Raw genomic sequence first — 22498 nt, 5'->3', positions numbered from 1 at the left:
ACAGACGGGAAAACTTGAGCTCAGAGTCAGTAAGACCCCACCCCTGGTCACACAGCCAGTAGGGGTGGGACCCGGTGTGAATCCAGACAGTGGGCCTCTGGAGCCCACCCTGTGGTGCCCACCAGCCTGGGGCTGACCCCTGCGGCCACTCTGGATGGCTCGTGTTTCGGCCCCAAGCAAAGACACCTGCACGTCCTACGAAAGGTAAAGGAGAGAACTCTCTGTTGGGCATTTGGAAACACTGAAGGTATCCTGTGAAACCCCCTCACAGGATCTCTGTGAACCCCGAAAGGGAGCGGGCTGGCCAGTTTAGAAACGACTCACGGACAGTGAGAGCGTATGGCTCCAGAAAACAGGAAGCGACATGCAGGTCCATCAGGATTTAGAGACACGGAAACAGACGGTCCACATGCTCGCACACCGCCGTCGTAATCCGCGGGGGCAAGGCTGGGAGGGGGGCCGCCCCAGGGTGGTGTCGGCAGCTGCCGTGGGGGTTCGGCTCCTGGAGACCCCTGAACTGGGAAGACGGCCGTGCAAAGGCTGAGCCTCCGGGGGACGGAGGCAAACACAAGTCTCTCAATCCTGGGCATTTTGCAATGTCATCGTCCCCCTTGGTTAGCTGGCTCCTGTGGCCCGGCTCTTTCCTGACCCCTGCGCGGCAAGGAGTCTCTCTTCCCATTCGCTAGACGGGAGCGGGGTTCCAAGGGGGCTGCACAGACCGGCTGCTGGTGAATGTGGCAGACACGGGCACTGGGTGTTTTGAGTATGATGACTTCATCTAACCGACTGCTTCACCCGGCCCGGCATTAATCTTCCGGCTTTCCAATCATCTCTGCTAATAGCCGCCAGGATTCTCTGCAGCCTCATTGAGATTCCAGAGCGTCTCCAGTTTTAGTCCAAGCTGGATTCTGAGTCACTCAAAGGCCACAGAAAATTCAGACCCCAAATTTAGTGGTGATTGTTCTTGGCATCATGGAAGACAATTGTTGAGTAGAGGCCACTCAGGAGGCCAGGACAGGGAGGAGGTGATGGGGGTGGGAGAAGAGGGAGCAGGGCAGGAGAGGGGGACTTGGCCACCTCTGTTTTCAAGTCACGAGTTACATATGTAAATATGTCCAAAACTTCATTAATAATTTTAAAAAATGCATGACAGTCTGTAGTATGACAGAATTCTAAACGGAAGCCGGGACTGACCGAAGGTACAATTTCTTCGCTAAAAGGGCATTAAGTTGTTCCAGGACAAAACGTGGACCGCAGTCCTGTTCCAGGGTGAGGGGCTGAACCAGGTGGCGGATCTGGTTTGGGATGGTGTGGACGGTGTGGTCTCGGTGTGGCTGGCGTGGGGCAGGTGGGCCCCCCCGGCAGAGCGGGTGCCTCGGTCTTCTGCGGTGCGTCCTCTCGCGCACGCCTGGGCGGCCAGGGCGGGGATGGCTCGCGCACCCACTGTGCGGAGGCCCCATTTCTTGCTCACGGTGCCCTGAGCTGGCGGCGGAGGTGACCACGGGAATGAACGGTCACGGATCTCTGGAGTCTGCAGGCTGCTTTCCCACTCACTTGTCCCCTAAGTCTCAAAAGAGCTTAGTGTTTCATTATAGCAAAGCAATAAATCAGAGAGGATTAGCGAGTTTCCCAAGACCACATAGCTGGACGTCTTCGAATCACATCAATGTCCGGCACCCAGGATGCCCAGGAAGGACGGGCACTGGGGAGGAGGACAGTGGGTGTCCGTGCCCTGGCACTGCTCCATTTTCCTCTTTTCTGTTTGAAAAGATAATGGGGAGCCCAGGTGGCTCAGTCATTTGGGTGTCCAACTTGGGCTCAGGCCGTGCTCTCACGGCTCGGGAGTTCAAGCCCCGTGTTGGGCTCTGTCCTGACAGCTCAGAGCCTGGAACTTGCTTCGGATTCTGTGTCTCCCTGTCTCTCTGCCCCTCCCCCTGCTCACACTCTGTCTCTGTCTCTGTCTCTGTCTCTCTCAAAAATAAATAAAACGTTAAAAAAAAGATAATATGTGTGCATGGCAAAAAGTCCAGACAATACCAAGGTCGGAGGCGACCACTGTTACCAAGGTCTTGCCTGTCTTTCCAGAGATGGTCTCCACACATGCAGACGTGTGTGTGTGTGTGTGTGTGTGTGTGTGTGTGTGTCTGTGTATGTCTATGCACATGCATGCACACGCATGAGTGACAGCATTCTTAATTTTGCTCACAAGGGCATCACTTGAAGATTGCTCTGTGCCCACAGATGTGATTGCAGTTCATTCTGCTCAACAGCTGTGTGGGTCCCAGTGTGTGCGGATAGCAGAATTCATTTCCTGCTGCGGTGGCCTGGGGGTGGCCTGTAGTAGAGGTGGCACAGGGCCGGGAGAGCTCACGCAGGGGGTGGTGAGTCGGTGCTCCGGAGGCAGATGGTGAAGGGGGGGCTCCCCTCACCGGAGTCCCCAGGAGGCTGGGTGGCCTCTATCGGAGATGTGCCGGAGGCCTCTGAGTGGCTTGTCTGGATTTCTGTCTGGCTTCTGTCACACATCTTCTCTGGAGCAGCCGGTCCCCAATTTCCTGACCCTCAATGTTCTTGAAAAAACATTGCTTAAGACCGAGTGAGCACAGGACCCCAGCTGCAGCTCTGGGTCTCCATCAGCCACATGGGATTTTCCCCTTGGGCTCCCTTTGGGGACCCCACGGGGCTCTCTGGGCCCCCAAGTCAGCAGGCCGATTATGCCGTCTGCTGGTTGGAGAATCCCACGGAAACATCTCAGGATGCCTCAGAAACAGGAATTTGTTATTAAAATATTTGAACCTGGGGCGCCTGGGCGGCTCAGTGGGTTGAGCTCAGATCATGATCCCAGGGTCGTGGAGCCTGCTTGAGACTCTCTCTCGCCCTCTGCCCCTCTCCCCTGCTTGTGCGCCCACTCCCTCTAAAGTAAAAGAAAAAAAAATATTGAACCTGGATCACATTCAATCCCATAACGTAGCGGTGTGCTCAACGACTGTAGAATATTGTCTTGTCCGGGGAGAAGCAGGACGTTTTAAGACCGCAGAGCCCAGCATTAACAGCTTGGAATTTTCGCCCTTGCTTGGCTGCTAATTGACTTCAGCCATTAAAGGGAAGGAAATTCTGGCAAGTCCTGAGGTCCTTGAATGAGCAAAGCTGCGGCCACGTTCAGGTCCTCCAGCGGTGGGCGTCTGGCGAACCCATCCTTTCGGGAAGATGGGTTGTTCAATCCGAAGGTTTGCAAAAGCTTCTGTGGTTCCCGAGCGTAGTGTCCGTGAATGGCTGCACCTCACGACGGACCCACTTGTGAAGGCCACGCAAACCGGCCGCCACGCCATCGAATCCTGGTTTTCTCGGGAAACACGGTGCAGCCCTGGCACCAGCCTCCAGACCTGTTCTCGAGCTGCCTTTTCCTCGGTGCCCTTTCCTCGGGGCCCAGGCTGGAGGCAGAATCGCCTTGGCGGGATCACCTCGGGATCGTCAGGCCGCGGAGGCTGCGGGGTCAGGGCCACCCCCGGACGCTGCCAGCTCCACATGCACAGGGCGTGTCCAGGTCACGCCCTCCCCCTCCCCTTTCCCACGTCCTGCGCGGTACGTCCACGGGGCCCACAGGGTCCCCCGCCCGCGGCTCAGGTCAGAGGCGGCAGCTGTGTGGACCAGAGGCCACGAGCAGCCAGCAGGGCTGTGGCTCCAAGTCCCCACCTGCCCGAGTCAGCCTCGAATAATCCCGTCGGGTGTTCACACCTGTCGAAAAACTGTCTTCTTTTTTCTATTGTCCCCCAAATGCCTCGTTTTGCAGAAAACGCACCTCAGGCTTCCATCCATAGCTCACTGGGAACCAGCCCCCGCCCTGGTCGGTGCATCTGTTCTGTAAGGACAGTCTGTTGGTCTGGCCTGAAACCGTGAGCCCAGGCAGGGTGGCTGCGGCACCCAGGGCCGAGGGACCCTCCCCGGGCTTGGCTGCCACAGCCTCCCGCGGTGCCTCTGTGGCCTCCCGGGCTGGCCCATCGGGCAGGGGCACCGCGGGCGCTCAGAGCTCAGGCCCGAGGGGGACGAGGGCCCCCCAGGGGCAGGAAACAGGGTTCTCCCCCTGCAAGGAGCTGGACGGTCTCAGGCTCACCTAAGCGAAGGGGACTCATGGCAGGAATGCCGGGAGCTTGCCCAGCCGACAGGAACCCAGTTTGGAAACTGGCGGAGAGCAAGGTGATGTCCCAGGTGAGATTCAGAGGCGCCCCTAGCTCGCTCGTCTGCTGCCAGAGAGTCACGTTCCCACGAGGGGGCCGCAGGCCACCCCCCAGCCTTGCCTAGACACTTGTCACCTGGGAGGTCGGCCTGGGGGAGAGGTGATGCCCCAGAGGCAGTCGGGGTGCGGGTGGGCAGGGAAACGCGTTCTAGTCGGCCAAAGCGCTAACGGCCCGTCTCTGCTATCTTGCTCCTGGGGCCCAGCTCTGCTCAAGCACCCTGGCGGTGCCCTGGCCCCCAGTGTCCCGTGCACACGCCTGTGGGTGAAGGAGGGGAGGACCCGGAGACTCCCTTTCCTCAGCGGACGCCTGATTCACGGTGTGCAGGTCCTTGTGGCCCCCGTGGCCCCCGCTGCTTCCGGGCCCACCCTCTGGGGTCTGGGGGCCTGGGGAGTGGCTCTGCAGGACTCGGGAGTCCTGGCTCCTCCCAGTCAGGCGGGGGCACCCAGCATGTGGCCGCCACGCTCCCTCACCTTCCCCATCTTGTCCTCAGAGCAGAGAAACCACTGTCAGGGCTCTGTGCCTGGGACACTCACCCACGTCGCTTTTCCATCCCGAGACGGTCCACCTACCTGTCACCCAGCAAGGGAGTGGGGTTCTGTTCTCCGTGACGGGTGCTGCCTTTGGAAGGTCCTGCCATTAACTTCCCAACAACAGTGGTCATCACGACGCGGGCCGAGCTAACGAGTCCGCTCTCTTCTTGTCAGCGCTGGAGGGGACGCCGGGGAGGATGAGGCCGCCCGCGTGCCCGCACACTCCCGCCAGGCTCTGGGCCGTGCCCACCAGCACCCGGCTCCTCCGAGGCTCTCCGTCCCGGGCTCCCAGGAAGGCTGGGGGAAACAGACCCCTCCTGGAAGGCAGGGCGGTGGCTCAGGACCCCGGCTCTGCGGCCCCCCTAGCCGCCTAGGTTTGGACCGCCCCCTGCCCCTGTGCCAGCTGGCTACCCTGGGGCGGATGGCTTCACCTCTCTGGGCGTTTCCTCATCTACAAAACAGGAGCCCTGACTGTGCCTGCCGCACGTGGATCGACAATGTTGAAGGACACAGAACATGCTTGGCAAATGGTACGGGTGCAGTAAAGGCAACTATCTGGGACACGGAGGCTGCGGTTTCTGAAAAGTGTGCAGGTTTCAAGTTCACATTTCTGGAGGGTGGGAAGGAGAACAAGGGAAATGTTCTTACCTCTGGCTTGTCCACGGCGGTGCTGGCTTCTGGAGCAAAAGGGCGAACTTGGGACCGCAGGCCCCAGTTCTCCTGTGACCCGGACCCCCATCCTCCCTGCGGCCGGCAGCCCTGCCCCTCCCCCGCACAGGTCTTCCTTGCCTGCGCGTGGGAACCGCCTGGGTAGCTTTCAGAACCAGAGCCGAATGTCTGGGCCCAACCCCCAGAGATCCTGGCTTAGCTGATTTAGGTGTCACTGGAACACCGGGACTTGTACACATTCCCGGGGATTCTGAAACCCACCACGGCCGAGAACCCCTCTCTGAGGCTGGTGGGACGTGGGGAGGCGGGAAGCCAGGCCTCTCGGGGTGGGGGGGCCTGCACGGAGGGGAGATTCCTGCATTGCCGCCAACCCAGGCTACATTCCGTGGGGCGCAGTGTGTCCTCCGGGCTCTGTGGAGTCTGGCGGGGGGGGGGGGGGGGTGCTGGGGCTAAGGAAGGCCACTGTTGACAGGATCCGTGGCTACGTGGTGCCCCTGACCTGCCTGCCTCTCCCCGGGAGCGCTTAAATCCCTGTGACCTCAGTGGCGCCCTCTGTGTGGCGTCTGCATCTCGACAGGCGTGGGGCCTGGGACGGCTGTGCATGTGGTTCAGGACCGCACTGGGGCTGAGCCTCAGAGCCTAGTCTTTACAGGCCTAGAATTCAGGAGGCATTTCGCCAATACTCGAAGAAAATCACGAGCACGTAAGGAACAAAATGATGTTTTTATTAAAAATCGTACCCCATAGCACCTCTCTGTCATCCTACATTTTTTTTTTTTTTTTTTTTTTCCAAATGAGATCTGGGATTCTGCACAACTCCAGAAAACATTGCCGGGAAAACTTCAGGACTGACCTAAGCTCTCGATAAATCGGAAGGCGACGCTGAGAGGAATGGAGAGGACCCTCAGCAGACTAGCTCGGGTCACGGGTTGCTGCGGTGTTCCCGCCTTCCGGACCGGATCCAGGCTACTGGGATGCCGAGCTAAAGAGAGCCAGATTTGGATACGCGGGTGGATTGCTCGTTGGGAGAACGACTACACCGTGTGCCGAGAATTGGTAAAAACTAGAGACCATGCTACGATCCGTGACGCAAACACCATGCTTCAGTCCAGTCGTGGTCAAATACAAGCACAGCATCAAAAGAAGTTTACAGCGTGCGCGCGACCCTTCCTCCCCGCGGCCTGGACGGATTCCCTGGCCGAGGGCCTCTGCCGTCGCTCGCGGCGCGGGGGACGCGCCCCCACGTTGCCCTACGTCACACCGTCCTCTGCTACGACGCTGAATCGAGTACGCCTTACAAGCACGGCGGTGAGTGAAACGGAAGGCAAGGCTGGGGAAGGACAGGGTTCGCTCTGGGCCAATTTATTCAGGAAGGGGTGCGTGAGGCCTTGCTGATGTGCTTAATGCCCGTTGGGTGCGGGGACCGCCCGCAGCCGCCCCCGCCGCTCACCTGCCTGGAAACCTGTGCCCTGGTGCCCGGGCGGAGAGGGCCGGCCCGTCCCGTCCCGCCAGCTCCGACAGAGCTCGGCCCCGCCTGGCCGCTTTGCTGGCTCACCCGCACACGGGAAGGACAGCTCATCGCCCAACGACCTGCCCGGTGAGCGATGAGGGAGTGCGTGGGGGGGCTCAGCCACCGCTCACCGTAAGGCACCCGAATGACGTCACTACAGAAGAAGGCAAGATGAGGACATTTCATCCGGTCGTGGTTAGAGAAGCGTTGCTTGTTCTGTTCTTAGGACGGAGATTAAAATCCAATCAATACCTATTCTCCTATGGTGTGGTGTCTGTTTTGCTTCCTACCAGGTGAGAGGCTGGGGACTGATGCCCGTGGACGCCCACACTGCCCGGGGAGGCTGAAACCTAACTGCGGACGCCCAGTCTGTTGCTTTGGTGCAGGTGTCTCTCATGGGCCAGGGCCCCCGAGGGACAGGGCGGGGGGCGGGGGGGGGGGGGGGAGCAGGTGCTAACAGTCCGTCAGCAGCCACGGTGCCAGCAGAGCCTCAGACAGACGATCCCATACACAAAAAGTTCAGTAAAAGCAGAGAAAGAGAAAGTACAGGAAATATAACGAACCTGAAAAAAAGCTTCATGTTGTCGCAAAAACCCCAAAGCAAAGAACACACCTCCAACCAAAGGGTCCTCATTCTGAGACGTGACAACACTTTCCCCCATATTTTAAAGCGAAGTCCGTATGGCTTAGAGCTCGAAGTGCACAGAAGGCAGTTTGTCCGTGTTCTCCACCGGGCGTCTGTCTTCCAAGAAGTTCAGCTTGCAGCCTGTCGCCTCGCGCGGGTTCCTGCCCCCTCGCCGGCCGTCCTGGGGCCGAGAGGACGGAGCCGGGCTTGGGGCCCCAAGGTGCGTCCTGTCCAGTGAACTGTTGGGGGTGATTCTCACGCACAAGTGGCTTTGGGCAGAGCATCTAGGATTTTTGGTTTAGAATATTTCTGCCTCCGCTCACAAAAAGAAGGCAGGAAGGAGAGAAGGAAGGGAGGGAAGGAAAAGGAGGGGAGAGAGAGAGAGAGAGAGAGAAGGAGAGAGAGAGGAACCTTTCCACACCATCAACTGTTGGAAAAACTGAAAAGGGGCTTTTCACCCAACGCAAAACTCTCCTTGGCCTCCGGGGGCCACAGGCGGCCGCTGGGAAAGCAGAGGGCCCGACGGAAGTGTAGACGGACTAGAGCCGAGGAGATACCACACGCTCTATATGGGGCCACAGGACCGGCTCCCCTACCGTCAGGGCACTGGCAGGTCACAGGTCACCCCTGCTCCTTGGGGGTGTCGACAGGGTGGCTGTGCATTGTCATGGCCACCCTCCTGCTAGCGAGGTGGGGACACGGGGCCCTCCAGGAGCTCTGGGCGCCCGCCGGTTACACCTGGACCTCGGCTCCGGCCTGGGGGGTTGGCTGACGGCTCCTCAGTCACCTCGGCCACCTCTTGGAAGAATAATGTGATGGCTGGAGCCACAGGTACACTTCGGGCTCTGGAAATTTCAAAGTAGTTCATGCTATTCTCACGTAGCTAAAAGATGAAAACTAAAGTAGCAAAGGGGGAAAAAATAGTTTCCAGAAAACCTGTTAAGGCTGAAAGCTGGGCTGGGCTGGGGGCAGGGACAGCAGCACTGGCGGTCAAGGCAGTGGGCAGCGGGCGGGACAAGGAGACCGGGGCGGGGGGGGCGCTCGCGGGAGGCCTGGCGGGGAGGAGGCAATTCGGGGCCCCACTTTCTCAGAGCTGTTTCGCTTTATTTGGAGACACCGACGCTTTCCGTCTTTCTCATGTACAAAGCTAAACAATTAATAAAAAGGCACCTGGAGACAGCAGAGACTCATTCATTTCATGTGACATAGTTTAAAAAAAGATAAAAAGATTTAAAAAATCCTCTGGTTAACAACGCACGCCTCTTACACAACAAGCAATTCTGAAAGCGCCGTCTTGCTCTCTCTGGGTTCGCGGGGTGGGCCGTGTGCTGTTCACGGGAAGGACACGCTCGAGAAGGGAGGGCCCGCGCCCACTCGCAGCCCTGGGGGTGGGTCCCTGCTCTGCGCCGTTGGCTTCAGGCAAAGAAAGGAAGACAAAAGCCCCGGGGATTTCACCACTGGAAGGATGCAAGGTGCGACCGCTGAGCCGTCAGCCGGCCAGAGGACCCCCCCTCGGAATCTCTTGCCCCCTCGCCAGGAACCTGAAAGCCGATTCCTTGCCTACAAACTGCGGAGTGAGAATATTTCAGAGATGGATGGGGTCGGGCCGAGAAGCGCTCAGCCCGGGGCACACACTTCGCTCCGCAGAGGCCAGGAGCGGGCGGGAGCAGGCTGGTTCTCCGGAGGCACAGGAGGTAGAGAAGAGGAAGCAGCGGCCTGGACGTGGGCGGACATCGCACTTGGCCCCCGCTCCTCCTGCCCCCCTCCCCCCGCAGCCTCCCTACTTGGCGTGGGATGGAGACACCCAGGACTGGGGGGGTCTGGGGTCCCCTCGCCACCGCACCACGGAGATACACCTTCTCGTAAAAAGAAAAGAAAACAAAGAAACCCGCTTCCTGCAGCGATGTTACAAAAAGCCGTTAAAAAAACCTTTCTAATTGAAATCTAGTGTTCACAAGTAGGTAAAATCATCACTTATCAGAATTCTTGTTTGAACAAAAGCTTGAGCTCAGTTACTGGAGTTGATTGTCTTAACAAAAGGAGGCTGGAAGGTGCGCGGAGGCCCCGCCGCGGCCGTCACACGAAGGAGGAGAAGCCGGTGAGCGGAGTCCGGGCGCCGGGGCCCGCGGGCGCGAACACGGCGCTTTGTGTGGTGACCACCGTGTGCAGGTGCGGCCCCGCCTCGCCGCCCGCCACCGCCTCGTACCTGTGCGGGGCGCGCCCGCCCGGGGCTCGCCGCTTCCACGAGTTGTAGTAGGTGGGGTCGCTCATGTAGTGGTTGACGAAGGAGTGCTGGGGGGGCGTGTCCTCAGATTCGGAGTCGGTGCCCTGGGGAGACAGCCAGGTGTGAGCAGGCCTTGGGCGGCAGCAGGTGCCGGGGAGGGGGTGGCGTGGGGGAGGGCATGAGTGGTCATGGGGGAGGGGGAGGTCAGCCACAGAGGACGGTGGGCATGGGAAGGGGACGGGGTGGCCGTGGGCGAGGGCAGGGGGCGGCCTTGGTGGGGACCCGTGGCCACGGGAGAAGGGCAGGCACAGGGGGAGGGTGGCCACGGGCAGGGGGGCTGAGCTGGAAGCAAGGGGTGGCCAGGCGGCCACACCAGCGAAAGCCACCCAAAGTGAGCTGGCTTGTGTCCACGGTGTCCCACCCTCTTCCCTTCTCCCGCCCCCCAGGCCACCCCACACTCCACCCGAGGTACGCCTCCCTCCCCCGCCCGAGCTCAGCACCTCCACTGCCCTGAGACAGGGACCACGTGCTGTCCCAGCTGCCCAAGTCTGCGCCTGACCCCTCAGGGTGTGTGAGCCCGTCCCAGGAGGGGTCTGCACTGCACTTCTGCCCCAGGACATGTCTACACTTCATCCTCTGACCCGGGAGAGGTCTACACAGCCTCAAGGGGGTGCTCTGTGCCCTCCCAAGGCAGAGCTCCTGCGAGGGGGTGGGGGTAAGAATGGTCCAGGGTCCTCGGCTTGCCCAGGACTACGGTGTAGGCTGCACTAGACCGAAGGGAGCCGGCCCTGAGCACACATGGAGGTGAGGACAGGGTGACCTCTGTGGGATACAAATGTCCGTGTGATGTCACATCCGTGCAGATCTCAGAGGGGAGGCTACCGAGGACAGGGGCCCTAGGGAGCCACGATGTCTACAGCGGCCGTCGACTCCTCCCTCCCCAGGCCCTGAGACCTGACCCCTCCGGCCACACACAAGAGCCAGCCTCGTTGATGGGTGAAGGCCCGGCTGAGGGGGTTTTCTCCCCGTCTTTATAAGAAAGTAAACCAGCAGATTCCACTGAGAACATTTAGTCCACATAGTTTCTATGTTCACGTTCTTAAAGCAAAACCCTGTTTTGTGGTTTGGGGACTGATGTGAAGTCACTGAGGTGCCATTAACAGAGACAGTGAAGACCGTTTTCCCAAGAGGGTGGAGGCTCCCACCTTCCTGCCCCAGAGGAACTTCGAGTACCCCGGGGGTCCCTGCCGCTTGCCCACAGGCTGGCCGGGTCGGCTGCTGGGCCCCACACGAGACACGCCCCCCACCCCCCGCTTTTGAAAACACAGTGGGTTCCTCCCTGCACTACCGGGGACCTCGCAGAGGCCACTGACGCCTTGAAAACGCCAAATACGGGTCTACAGACACGCAGCCATCTAGCCTTTCGAGTTCAAGGCCAGGGCGGGAGCCTGCGGCTGGATAAAGCATCTCCATTCCAAGGTGCCCTGCCTGGGCTCCGTCCCTGACACGGCCACACCCGCCCTTTTTTCTCTCTCCAGGAGGGTCTCAGGAGGCCCGGCTGGTATGAAGGTGTGGGACACCCCCAAATGCTGTCTCAGAATCAGCAGGAAAGTTTTGGGAGAGCACAGATTACTGGGTATGCTTCCTGACAGACTGGGCCTGTGCTAGGGCTGCGGACTTTGTGTTTCTCAGAAGCTCTGGGAGGATTCCCATCAGTGGCCAGGCTGGAGTGAGGGCAGGACTCATTCGATGTGTCGGCTGTGTTGAGACTGAGGGAAGGCAGAGGGTCCCTTGGTGCTCTGAGTCACTGTCCCTCATCTGATGGGGAGCGAACGGCCCACGTCATGCTCCATCTGGGGACTGCGTCCTGTCAGCCGGTAAGAGCAGGTGGCACCTAGGCTGTGCAGAAGCCCCTTGTGGACATGGGGGGAGCTGGACTCCCAGGAGTTTCCAGACACCGACTCGAAAATCGGGATCTCACTGGAACATTTACAGGAAAGTAATGGTAAGTCACAGATTTGGGACTTCTTGGGACCTGTGCGTTATGGCACAGTCAGGTGTCGGCAGCTAAACACCTCTGTGGTTCCTCTGCTTTGTACGGAGTTAGAGCTCACATAAGTGCAGGTCTGATGACTGTCCTCTCCCGACACAGCCCGAGATGCAGGGAACATTAGTTCCTCCATCACTGGGCGGTGAGGGTGACAATAGACCACAGACCTAAGAGCAGTTTCTTTTTAGGAGACGCGACTACATACAGATTAACCCCTGCGGAGTCCCTGAAACCGCATGGTTCCTTTTGTTCCTATTTTATGGATGAAGAAAGAAGCTCAGAGAGACGGGCCAGTTGCCCAGCATCCCAGGAGGGGTGGGAGCCGAGGGGGAGCCTTGCAGCCCTGGGGCCCCTGCTGGTGCGGAACCGGTTCTCTGCTCCGGGGTCTCCTTCGTGTCTGCTGACCTGACTCACAAACCCCCGCTCGTGATTCCAAAACCCTCCGTGCTCTGAAAATCAAAAGCGGTTTTTGTAGCTCACCTGGTGGCAAAGTCTGACCTACGTGGAGCTACTTTGGCAGCTATGACCCTGAGCTGAACTGACGTGCAACTATTCAGTGTGGATATTTGCAGATTCTGCTGCAGAAATACTAACGTGCTCGTAACGTAACGTGCCCTGCCGGGGATGCTACGTAACATACGATGCATATATCCCACCCCTGAGGAACGCCGAATTCTTAAACATATCTGGCCTGGAGGGCTGCAGGTGAAGAGATACGGCACGTGTACTTCTGGCGGCTAAGGTTTATCCTTCGTCTGTTTTCCAGAGGCCTCGAGGGGCTTCTGAGGCAAAGCTCTGTGTAAACCGAGACAGGCAGGAATGACAACAAGGGTCACCTGAAGGAAGCTGGCGGGATCCGTTATCGGTCCCTGAGTTGGGTCTGTCCCTTCTGTAGACACCATATCTTGGTTCCAAATTCCTGACTTAGGAGAAAAGAGCTCATGCTGAGCTATGTCGGGGGTGTCGTCCTCTTGACAAAGTCACAGAACACTCAGGATTGAGGCTTCACGCACCGGGGTCAGAGGTCGTGGTCATCTGACGAGTGAATGTAAGATTCAAGGTTTTCTCCTCTTCACCCTGTACCCTGTGGTGCTCGGGCTGCCCCGTCCCCCCCTCCCCTGGTTGTGCATGAGGAAAAACATGAGCAAGGGCACTTAGGTTCAGTCTCCTCGCTCTGTATCTGACACTGGCCAGGGACAGGGCGGGGCCAGACCCAGTGCCGTATCACAGCCAAAGGTGGCAGAAATGAAGAAAGCCTTTCTAGTAACACTTTGGGACACTTTCGAGCACAGCCGTATGAAAGGTTAGAAGGACACTTTATGTGCTCGGTCTTCCGTCAGGTCTCCGCGTCGGGGGACATCACCACACACAGAAGTCACCCGTGCTGGCGGTTCCACTTTGGCAGACCTGTCGGGCACCCAGGTGGTGACCCTTCGGGCACCTCTCCCTCTTCTTGCTACCCCCGTCCGCCCCTCCTCCTGCAGCTGTTTGGGCCGTCGAGAAGCCGGGCTCCCAGTGGCCAAGTGGCACTGGGTGGGAGGGGGAGGGGTGGCAGTCTGGTCTAGAAGGCACTCCAGAGTTCTTGCAGGAGGCAGCCTTTCTACGGGCACGTCCAACCTTGCTCAGGTATGAATGCCTCCCGTGTCCCACCCCGGAGTGCTCACACGGTTTCACTGGACATGTGTTCAGCTGTTACATCATCCGTATTTTCCCGGCCACGGACCTAAAGGTCCTATAGCATGGAGAGAGGGCTCGGTGACATGCGGGTGCTAAGAAGAGGCCCGGGGGGGCCGTCTGGCTCACAGTGATGTCCCAGGTCTGGGCTTGGACCTTCCCGAAGGAACCTCAGGAAGTGAGCCTTCTCTGCCTTCCCTTGTCACATGGGCTGAATGGCTCCTCCCTGCCTTAAACAGTGACTGGCTAGTGGGTATACATGTGACTTAAGCTGAGCCAATCAGAATCCTCTCTGGGACTCTTTGTGCTGCATAGGAAGGGCCCCGCCCTTTAGGTGGCTACGAGCCCTGAGCGGGCAGGGCCCACAGACCCAGCCAAGAGCCGCTGGGAGAGGTTAAGACCATCCTGCAGAGAGACAGGAAAGGCAGGAGCCCAAGAGCAGATGGTCACATGACACACAGGCCAGGCTTCTTGGAGCCTGCTCAGCCCTCCCCATTACCTCCACAAGAGAGCAGTGACTTAAATGCCATCCTCCCCGCTGCCTGCTCTGTTTATTGTTTATATGACATTATTATTTTTTAATGGGGATGTATCTTAGTGAGCTAGAATTACTGACGAAAAGGCAATGCTGCAGGGTCCTATTTTTTTTTTTTTTTAAGTTTCCTGTGTGATCCAAAGTAGCGATGTGTGTTGGTTTCCCCGGAAACCACAGAAGGACAGCAGGTGATTGGATGTGGTGGCAGTTTCTAAAGGTGCACAGATGCCTGGCAAGAAGCTAAGAAAGATAATCTCAACACTCTTGGTATTATATTTTCAAGATGAAGAGTCAAATAATACTAGGGAATTAATTAGGTACGGGGTGGTTGGTCTAGGTTGGAGCGGGAGAGATTTTGAGAACTGTTTCTTGGGATCTTGAAAACAATTTTTATAATGCGACTTCAACAGCAGTCCTGCGTGAAAGACAAAGCCTCTCATCCCTAACCAGAGACAGACAAAGGGCCACGGCTCATGCCACGAGACACTGACGGCCTAACTCACAGTGGCTCTCGTCAGGTTCTTGTGCTCCCATGATCCCATTCACAGAATTTCCACTTCAAGCACTGTTTCTGAAAATAGTTAAAAACGTGCTGGGGAGAAAAGGACGGCATCGCCGTTTTCGTGGTGAAATATTAGCTTCGCAGAAGACCTCTTCCAGCAAAGGCTGCATAGGGTTTCTGTCTCCTTACTTCCCCGGGCTCTGGAGAGGAAGGGGGCCGGGAGGAAGGGCATTACCTTCCTCACTCCTGAGCCACATTGGATCAAACCATTGACTAAGTCCAGGGCCAAGAACGTGTCTTACTTTCCACTCCTGACATCTCAGTGTACAATGTTTTTTTTTTTTTTTATTTAAAAAAAATTTTTTTTTCAACGTTTTTATTTATTTTTGGGACAGAGAGAGACAGCATGAACGGGGGAGGGGCAGAGAGAGAGGGAGACACAGAATCGGAAACAGGCTCCAGGCTCCGAGCCATCAGCCCAGAGCCTGACGCGGGGCTCGAACTCACGGACTGCGAGATCATGACCTGGCTGAAGTCGGATGCTTAACCGACTGCGCCACCCAGGCACCCCAGTGTACAATGTTTTTAAACCCAGACGCTGCCTCTGGTAGGGAGGATCAGTATCTGAAATCTGAATGCACGGGGCTCCTGGGGGGCTCAGTCGGTTAAGCATCCGACTTCCGCTCAGGTCATGATCTCACGGTTCATGATGAGCCCCGCATCGGGCTCTGCGCTGACAGCTCAGAGCCCGGAACCTGCTTCGGATTCTGTGTCTCCCTCTCTCTGTCCCTCCCCAGCTCTCTCTCTCTGTCAAAAATAAATAAACTTAAAAACAAAAACTGAAATCTAAATGCAAGTACAAGTCACTTATTAGGTGGTCCTCTTTGAAACAGGTGCTAAGCGTACGTTCTGCTGCCCCACCCTGGGTCTCTTCTCTCTGGGACCCTTGCTCATCTCTCTGAGGGCTCTGTCTGCAGTTCAGTAATTTGCCTCTATTCCTGTGAATTTGGGGTTAAGGGGCCAGGCCAGAAATCATCACCATCTTTAGGAAACCTTGGCCCATGTTTCTCCCCTCTGAATATCAGAACCATCCATTACAAAGGCAAAAGGTGCTTCCAGAATGGCCGGTGAGGAGCCAGCAGATTGCCTTCCAAGAGAGACAATGATTTAACTGGAGAAAGTTATTTTATAAACAGGCCTCTAAAGTCGCTGGGAATCGTGGCCGGGACAGAGAGCAAATGGAGGAAGATTTACTCCACCAAGAACGGCAAGAGTCTGAGGCACTCGAGCCGTGACCTGCATCACCCCCCGCCTCTGACCCCCAGCTCCGTGTGACAGCAGCTCGGCAGGTGTGGTCGAGAGAACCGGGTTCCCTTCCCTCACCCTGTCTTTACCCCTGGGCCGGACGGTCTACACCACTTGTGGCAGGTTGAGAATACTGAGCCCCAACGGCCCCTGCCTCAGCTAGCTTATAGGGAAGAAGTTTTATACCAGAGGGGCAAGCCCAGAAGATCGGGGACTGTCGTCTCCACCCAGTGCCCTACCTACACGGCAGGTATGTCCCTATGGGCGAAGAGGGCCACTGTCCCCACCCCCAGCTTTGGTGCTGTGACACAGAAGTCCTGCACGGTGGGGAGAGACAGTCCATTAGAACAGAGAGATCCTGACTCTCCTAAAGGGAATGGCTTTGTTTGGAACAAAGCATGCCTAAGGGCACTGCCGAAAACAGTGGAATCCTTCCGCATAAGACATTAAGAGGAAGATGGTAGTTCTGTGATTGTAACAAGCGAAGCAATAAACCAGCCAGAAGTTTAACAGAGAGAACCACGGAAAGAGACAGCTAAGGAGAGCCTCCTTGGGGTCAGAGCAGAATTCAGATTGATAACATCCTGCTACTGCAGGAGGGCTGCCCCTTAACTGGAGCAAGCTATAGCGTAATATATAGCCCAGGGCATCGTGAAAAATAATCGAGCTAGCAAGTGGTAAAGGTTAAGAGCTGGGTGTGATACCAATACCAACAGACCATCCAGAATCTTAATAGGGGGTGAGAACAAGAGACAAAGAAAGCCTGGCTGGGACCATCGTCATCCCTGGTATTCAGGGGTCCTGAATGTGTTCCTAAGACTGCACTTCTCAGGAGTGTGGCATAAGAGAATCCACCCCTGGGGGAGACAGTCTTCCACTGAACTAGTCCAGCCAGCCCACTAAACACGCAAACAACGAGAATGATCCTCGGGGTAGAGGATATCAGTATTCGGTTGGCACAATACATTAACAAAAATGAACTGTTTTCAGAAAAACAGGACAGTGTGTTCCACACCTGCAGCAAAAAGCAGGCAGCGTCTGAGGAGACGCAAGTGTTGGCAAACAAAGATTTTGAAAGCAGCTATTACAATCTAGTCATAGAACTAAAGGAAGCTAAGTTTAAAGAATGGAAGATGATAATACTGTGCCAAGTAGAACATATCAATAGAGAAATGATTTTAAAAGAACCAAATAAGAAGTTTTGGCATTGAAAAATACAATGGCCAAAATAAACAATTCATTGGAGGTGCCCGACGGTACGCTGGGTCTGGCAGAGCAGAGTCAGGGCACAGGGATGTATCAACAGAGATTATGCACTCTGGAAAACAGAAGAAAAAGCATGAACACACATGAAGGAGAAGAACAATAATGAAAGAAAAGAGCACCTGACATATGCAGGACAATGCTGAGTACACCCACACACGAGATGGTCATGAGAGCACCAGGACGAGAGCAGAAAGACAGAAGAAGAAAACACAGGGGAAGAAATGGCTTATGACTTCTCAGATTTGCTCAGAAGCATTCATTTACACGCAGAAAATCTCCATAAACACCAAGTAAGTCCACACCCAGACACCTCACAGTCAAAAAGACAAAGAAATTCTTCAAATCATGGACAAGGGAACTCAAATAATGGTAAGAGTTGGCTTCTGATCGGAAAAAAAAAGATGGGGGACAGAAGGCAATGGGGAAGTGTATTCAAAGTGTTGAATAAAAACTGCTAACCAAGGATCTTGTGTTCAGCAGAACTGCTTTCAAAAATGAAGGTGAAATAAAGGCATCCCCAGGTAAGTAGAGGCAGGAAAACTCATCACTATCCAACCTGCCTTACAAGAGATACTACAGGAAGCCTGTCAGGTTGAATGCAGGTGACATAAGCAGAAGTGTAAAAGAAAAGGCAATGACCAAGATGATCACACATGGGCAATTACGAAAGATAGCATCTTTCTTCTCTTACCTAAATTAAAAAGCAATTGCATACAATGATATGTATATAATTGTATTGTTGGGCCTATGATGTACAGAAATGTGACATCTTTTTATTAAATTTTTTTTTAACGTTTATTTATTTTTGAGACAGAGTGTGAGTGGGGGACGGGCAGAGAGAGAGAGAGGAAGATATGGAATCTTACACAGGCTCCAGGCTCTGAGTTGTCAGGACAGAGCCCGACCTGGGACTTGAACTCATGAACGGCGAGATCATGACCTGAGCCGAAGTCAGACGCTTAACTGACTGAGCCACACAGATGCCTCAGAAATGTGACATATTTAACAAACAGAACAAAGGAAGCAGCTGAGTGAAGAAATGACGCCCAATGGTAACTTGAATCTGCTGGAAGAAATGAATAGTATACAAGAAGGGTAAAATGGTAAACTCCAGATATATATTTGCTCTCCTTTCTCATCTCGACTTCCTTAAAAGATGTAGAGTTCTGTAAAGTAGTAACTATAAAAATGCATCCTTGAGTTTGTAACATTATGGATTTACAGACATCATGTATAATCATAAATGACAGCACAGAAAGGGGAGGAGGCCAGAGAGCTATATAGGAATAAAGTTTTTATACATCACTGAGATTTAGCATAAATCTTAAGTAAATGTTGATACTAGAGCAATCACTAACAAAAATAACTGAAAAAATAGAGTAAAAGCAAAAACAAGAGAATTAAAGTGGTACACTGGAAAACTTTCACTTAAAAAAGAAGAAAGTAAGCAGGAAAGAAAGAGGAATAAAGACATGAGACATATAAAAGACAAATATCAAAACAGCAGATGTAAAGTCTACCTTAGCGGTCATTATATTAAATGTGAATGGATTAAACAATCTATTCAAAAGGCAGAGATTGGCTGAAAGAAAAACCACTCCAGCTCTATGCTACCTGTAAGAGATACATTCTAGATTCAAAGACACAAATAGGTGGAAAGTACAAGAGTGGAAATAACATACTATGGAAATAACATACAATGACCAAAAGAGACCTGGGATGGCTGACTAGTATCAGACAAAATAATCGTGAAGGCAAAATTGTTACTAGGGACAAAAAGGACCATGCTATTCTGATGAAGGGGCCAATCCATCTACAAGACAGAACTATTATAAACATGCATCTAAAACAGAGCCCCTGAAACACACGAAATTAAACTGGCTGAATTGGAGCGAGAAATCGAGAGTTCAACAATAGTAGTTGGAGACTTGAGTACATGAATGGACGGCAGAAGATCAGGAATCCAGGTGACTGCCACAACACTGTAAATCAGCCAGCCCTAACAGACACATCCAGACCATTCCACACAACTGCAGAATAACACTTTGTTTTTTCAAGTGGATATGGAACATTGTTCTGGCACAGACCATGAAACAAGACTCAATGCATTTAAAAGGAGTGAAAATATACAAAGCATGTTCCCAGACCACAATGGAATAAAATTAAAAAAAAAAAATCAATAACAGAAGGTCATTTGGGAAAGTCACAAATATGAGAAAATTAAAAAAACACTCCTAAATAACCAACGTTCCAAATGAGTGAATTGTGTGGTATGTGAATTATATCTCAATCAGGCTGTTTAATAAATGCGGTTCACAGCAAACTCTTCCATCTGAGCTGGTGCTTCCAAGATGACGGAAGTCCCCAGGTCCCTCTGTTGGGACCCTGTGAATATCTGGTGCTTACACATCTCCCAAATCCATAAGGTTCACAGATAGGACCCAGCAAGATTAGAAAGCTAAGAACTCTGGAAAAAAGATGGGCCTCACTGTGTCTACCCGAGGACCCAGGAGCAGACAGGACACAGGCACGGGAGTTCTCAGTGGACTCCACGGGACCTCAGCTAGAGATGACCGTCAGAGCTTCCTGGGGGCCTGGACCCCAGATCCTAGGAGAAATTCTGCATGTACATAGAGCGTCCACACCTCTCGTCAGCTTCCTGATAGAGCCCTTGACCCCAAAAGCATTAGGAACCATGAGAGGCATCTGTGGGAATTATAAAAGGAACCCCTTCCTCCTGGCACAGGGCTTGCCAAGAGGAAGGCAGGCCCCTCGCGCACTCGGCCACAGCCGTGGAGCTGGGACGGCTCAGTTCTGGGTGTCGGGTCTGCTGGGAGGGACAGCACTGGAAGTCTGGCTCAGGTCGGCCACTCAAGCTCACCCCACCAGCATGTGTGCAGGGAAGACGTAAAAACTTCTGTAAGCTTCAGCTTTGTCCTCTATTATATGAGGATCACCGCTACCTCCCCGCAGGGCTTCGTGTGAAATCTACGTCTCTCTCTCCTACGCCTGCCCTCCTCCCCCACTCCCCCCATCAGCTCCTTCCCTTCCTCCTTCCTCCACCTCTGGACGTGCGTGTTTGTATGTAGGTATACGGGCGTGTGCACGTGTGCATACGACTAGCTCGGTGCCTGTATACGTTTACTAACTGTCTGTAAAAACCAGCTGAATTGGCATCTCCAAATATCCCACAGGCATGAGAGGACAAACAGACTGCTGCCCGTCTACCCACTTTGAGAACGCTCCCATGAACACAGAGTTCAGAATTTGTGCCTCCAACTCTGGCCGCTCTCGACATGGCCGCTGTCCCCAGGGGTCAAGAGGAGCCGGTGGAGGCCAGGGCCTGGCTGAGCTCTGGATGACCTCAGACTTAGTCTTGCTGGCTGGCCAGCGAGGAGAATCGCCCTACCTCATGGGACTGGTGTGAGCATTGAGAGAGCACGCCTGGGCGCCTGGTGGCTCAGTCGGTTAAGCGTCCGACGTCGGCTCAGGTCACGATCTCACTGCTTGTGGGTTCGAGCCCCACGTCGGGCTCTGTGCTGACAGCTCGGAGCCCGGAGCCTGCTTCGGATTCTGTGTCTGTCTCTCTGCCCCTCCCCTGCTCGCACTCTGCCTCTCTCTCTCTCTCTCAAATATAAATAAAACATTAAAAAAAAAACAAAAATGGAAGAGCGTGCCTGGACCATAGTGATGCAAGCAGTGCCTAAGCCCCGTTGGACCGTTGTTCACTCCACCCGCAGGGTGTGCTGGCGAGAACTGAGGACAGACGCCCAGCACAGGCCATGCGAATGCATCTCGAAGTTGCTGGCACACGCAGTGCCTGCCGCAAGGCCATCGTACCCCTTTCCAACGTGCTGCTTTTGGTGCAAGCAGCTAGAGAAAGCTAGACAAAAGCTGCTGTTTCCTTCTCACAAAAAGCCAGGTCACTTCTGCAGCGTTTCACTTGAGAGCCCTTGACTTCAGACAAATGCAACATCGGCTGCTGCTTGCTGTTTGCACCGTGCCCAAGGCAACGGCACAGACGGGGCGCCCGGCGTCCTCTGTAAACAGGAAACTTGAAGCAGAGCGGACCCGGTGTCACCTCGACAGCCACCTGCCGTCCGTCTCACTTGGAGTTCACATACTAACCACAACTTCAAAGAAGCCATTTTATTGAGCCTCGGGGCTTGATAAGGCCTGAATTCGGGTCCAAATGAAGGTGGGACTTATTTTAGATTAAATATTGATTTAGAGTATGGATGTCAAGAGGTGGGGCAGGTGTACGTGTCTAGCAAACAGCTTGGTGATTTTCCTCCCTCTCAACACCGGGCACGTCTGAAATAAAGACGTTTAGGACTGATAGGGACCCACCCCTCAAGCTGTCACTTCGGCTGGCTTTGCTCCTTAGGGTCAGACGCTGTCAGACCCTGAGGCAGCACGCTTGTGGGGAAAGGTACTTCCCGGGGGCCAGGGAAGGCTGACACCTCCTGGAGTCTCCCACGGCTGCCTCCTCTCCGGATGACGCCCTCCCCGGCCTGCTCCCCGACGGAGGCCTCGCACTGTGTGCTCAGCTGCACACGGTGAGCACTCAGACACACAGGAGGCCTCGCAGATGCAGGCCCACGGGTCCCGGGTGGGGGTCACATCCGCGAGGGCAAGACCCCCCTGGTCCATCTGCTCAGTGAGGACAGAGACAAGCCTCAGGTCAGGGCTCACCAGACCCTGTAACTGTCCCTGAACGGCGGTGGCTCAATCCCGCTTCAGCACAAAGCGGGGCGGGTGGGAGGGGAAGGGGCTGTCGGGCGCGGGGTCCCAGGTTCTGTGGGTTTTAGGGGCTCAGGCCGTCTGCCACTCCAGCCGGGGTCTAGAGGGCAGGTTCTATGGTCACCACCAGAAAACACAGTTTATTTACGGAAGCCAAACGGAAACTCAAGTGGCTTCGGGACCGGAAGCCACTTTGGGCGAGGTGCTGATGTGAGAGCTGGCCCGGGGGCAGTGACCTCTGGGTCTGAAGGAGTCCCAGCATGTACTTTCCTCATCGGTCAAAGGGACTCATTTGCCCCTGGCCCTGCTGCCCCTCAACTCCGCAGGGAGCAGGGGGGCAGCACCTCGGGAAGGCAGAGGGCTTGGCATAGAAGCAGGGACAGAGGCCATGTGCACTGACCTCAGATTCTGAAGCGTCCACAGACTTCTCCTTGAGGTTTGTGCTCTCGGTCAGCACGGCGCTGTTGTATTTGTTGCAGATGTCCTCGTCTGAGTAGTGCAGCCCGCCGGGGCTGGGCCGGGGTGGGGACCTAGGTCAGGACGCCGCCCACGTGACGGACACGGGCTCAGATATCCGGGCCGCAGCAACCTCCCCGGGGCCCTCCTGACCCGCCCTCTGGCTGCTGCCCTGTT

At 55.2% G+C, this 22498-nt stretch overlaps 1 protein-coding gene across 3 annotated transcripts in view; it reads right to left on the bottom strand.

The window, feature by feature from the left end:
- Positions 1-6221: 6221 nt before the first annotated feature.
- SDK1 (sidekick cell adhesion molecule 1) overlaps positions 6222-22498 on the bottom strand; it is a 597942-nt gene continuing 581665 nt past the window's right edge. For all 3 annotated transcript variants that reach the window (XM_047838939.1, XM_047838940.1, XM_047838941.1), the window contains 2 exons: positions 22266-22395; positions 6222-9894 (listed from right to left, as the gene is read on the bottom strand). In XM_047838939.1, the coding sequence (XP_047694895.1) occupies positions 9643-9894; positions 22266-22395 (382 nt within the window). In that variant the 3' untranslated portion in view covers positions 6222-9642. The remainder of the gene's footprint in view (positions 9895-22265; positions 22396-22498) is intronic.

The sequence above is a fragment of the Prionailurus viverrinus genome, chromosome E3 (assembly GCF_022837055.1).
Source record: "Prionailurus viverrinus isolate Anna chromosome E3, UM_Priviv_1.0, whole genome shotgun sequence".
NCBI classification, from domain to species: domain Eukaryota; kingdom Metazoa; phylum Chordata; class Mammalia; order Carnivora; family Felidae; genus Prionailurus; species Prionailurus viverrinus.
This window is presented reverse-complemented; position numbering and strand designations above follow the sequence as displayed.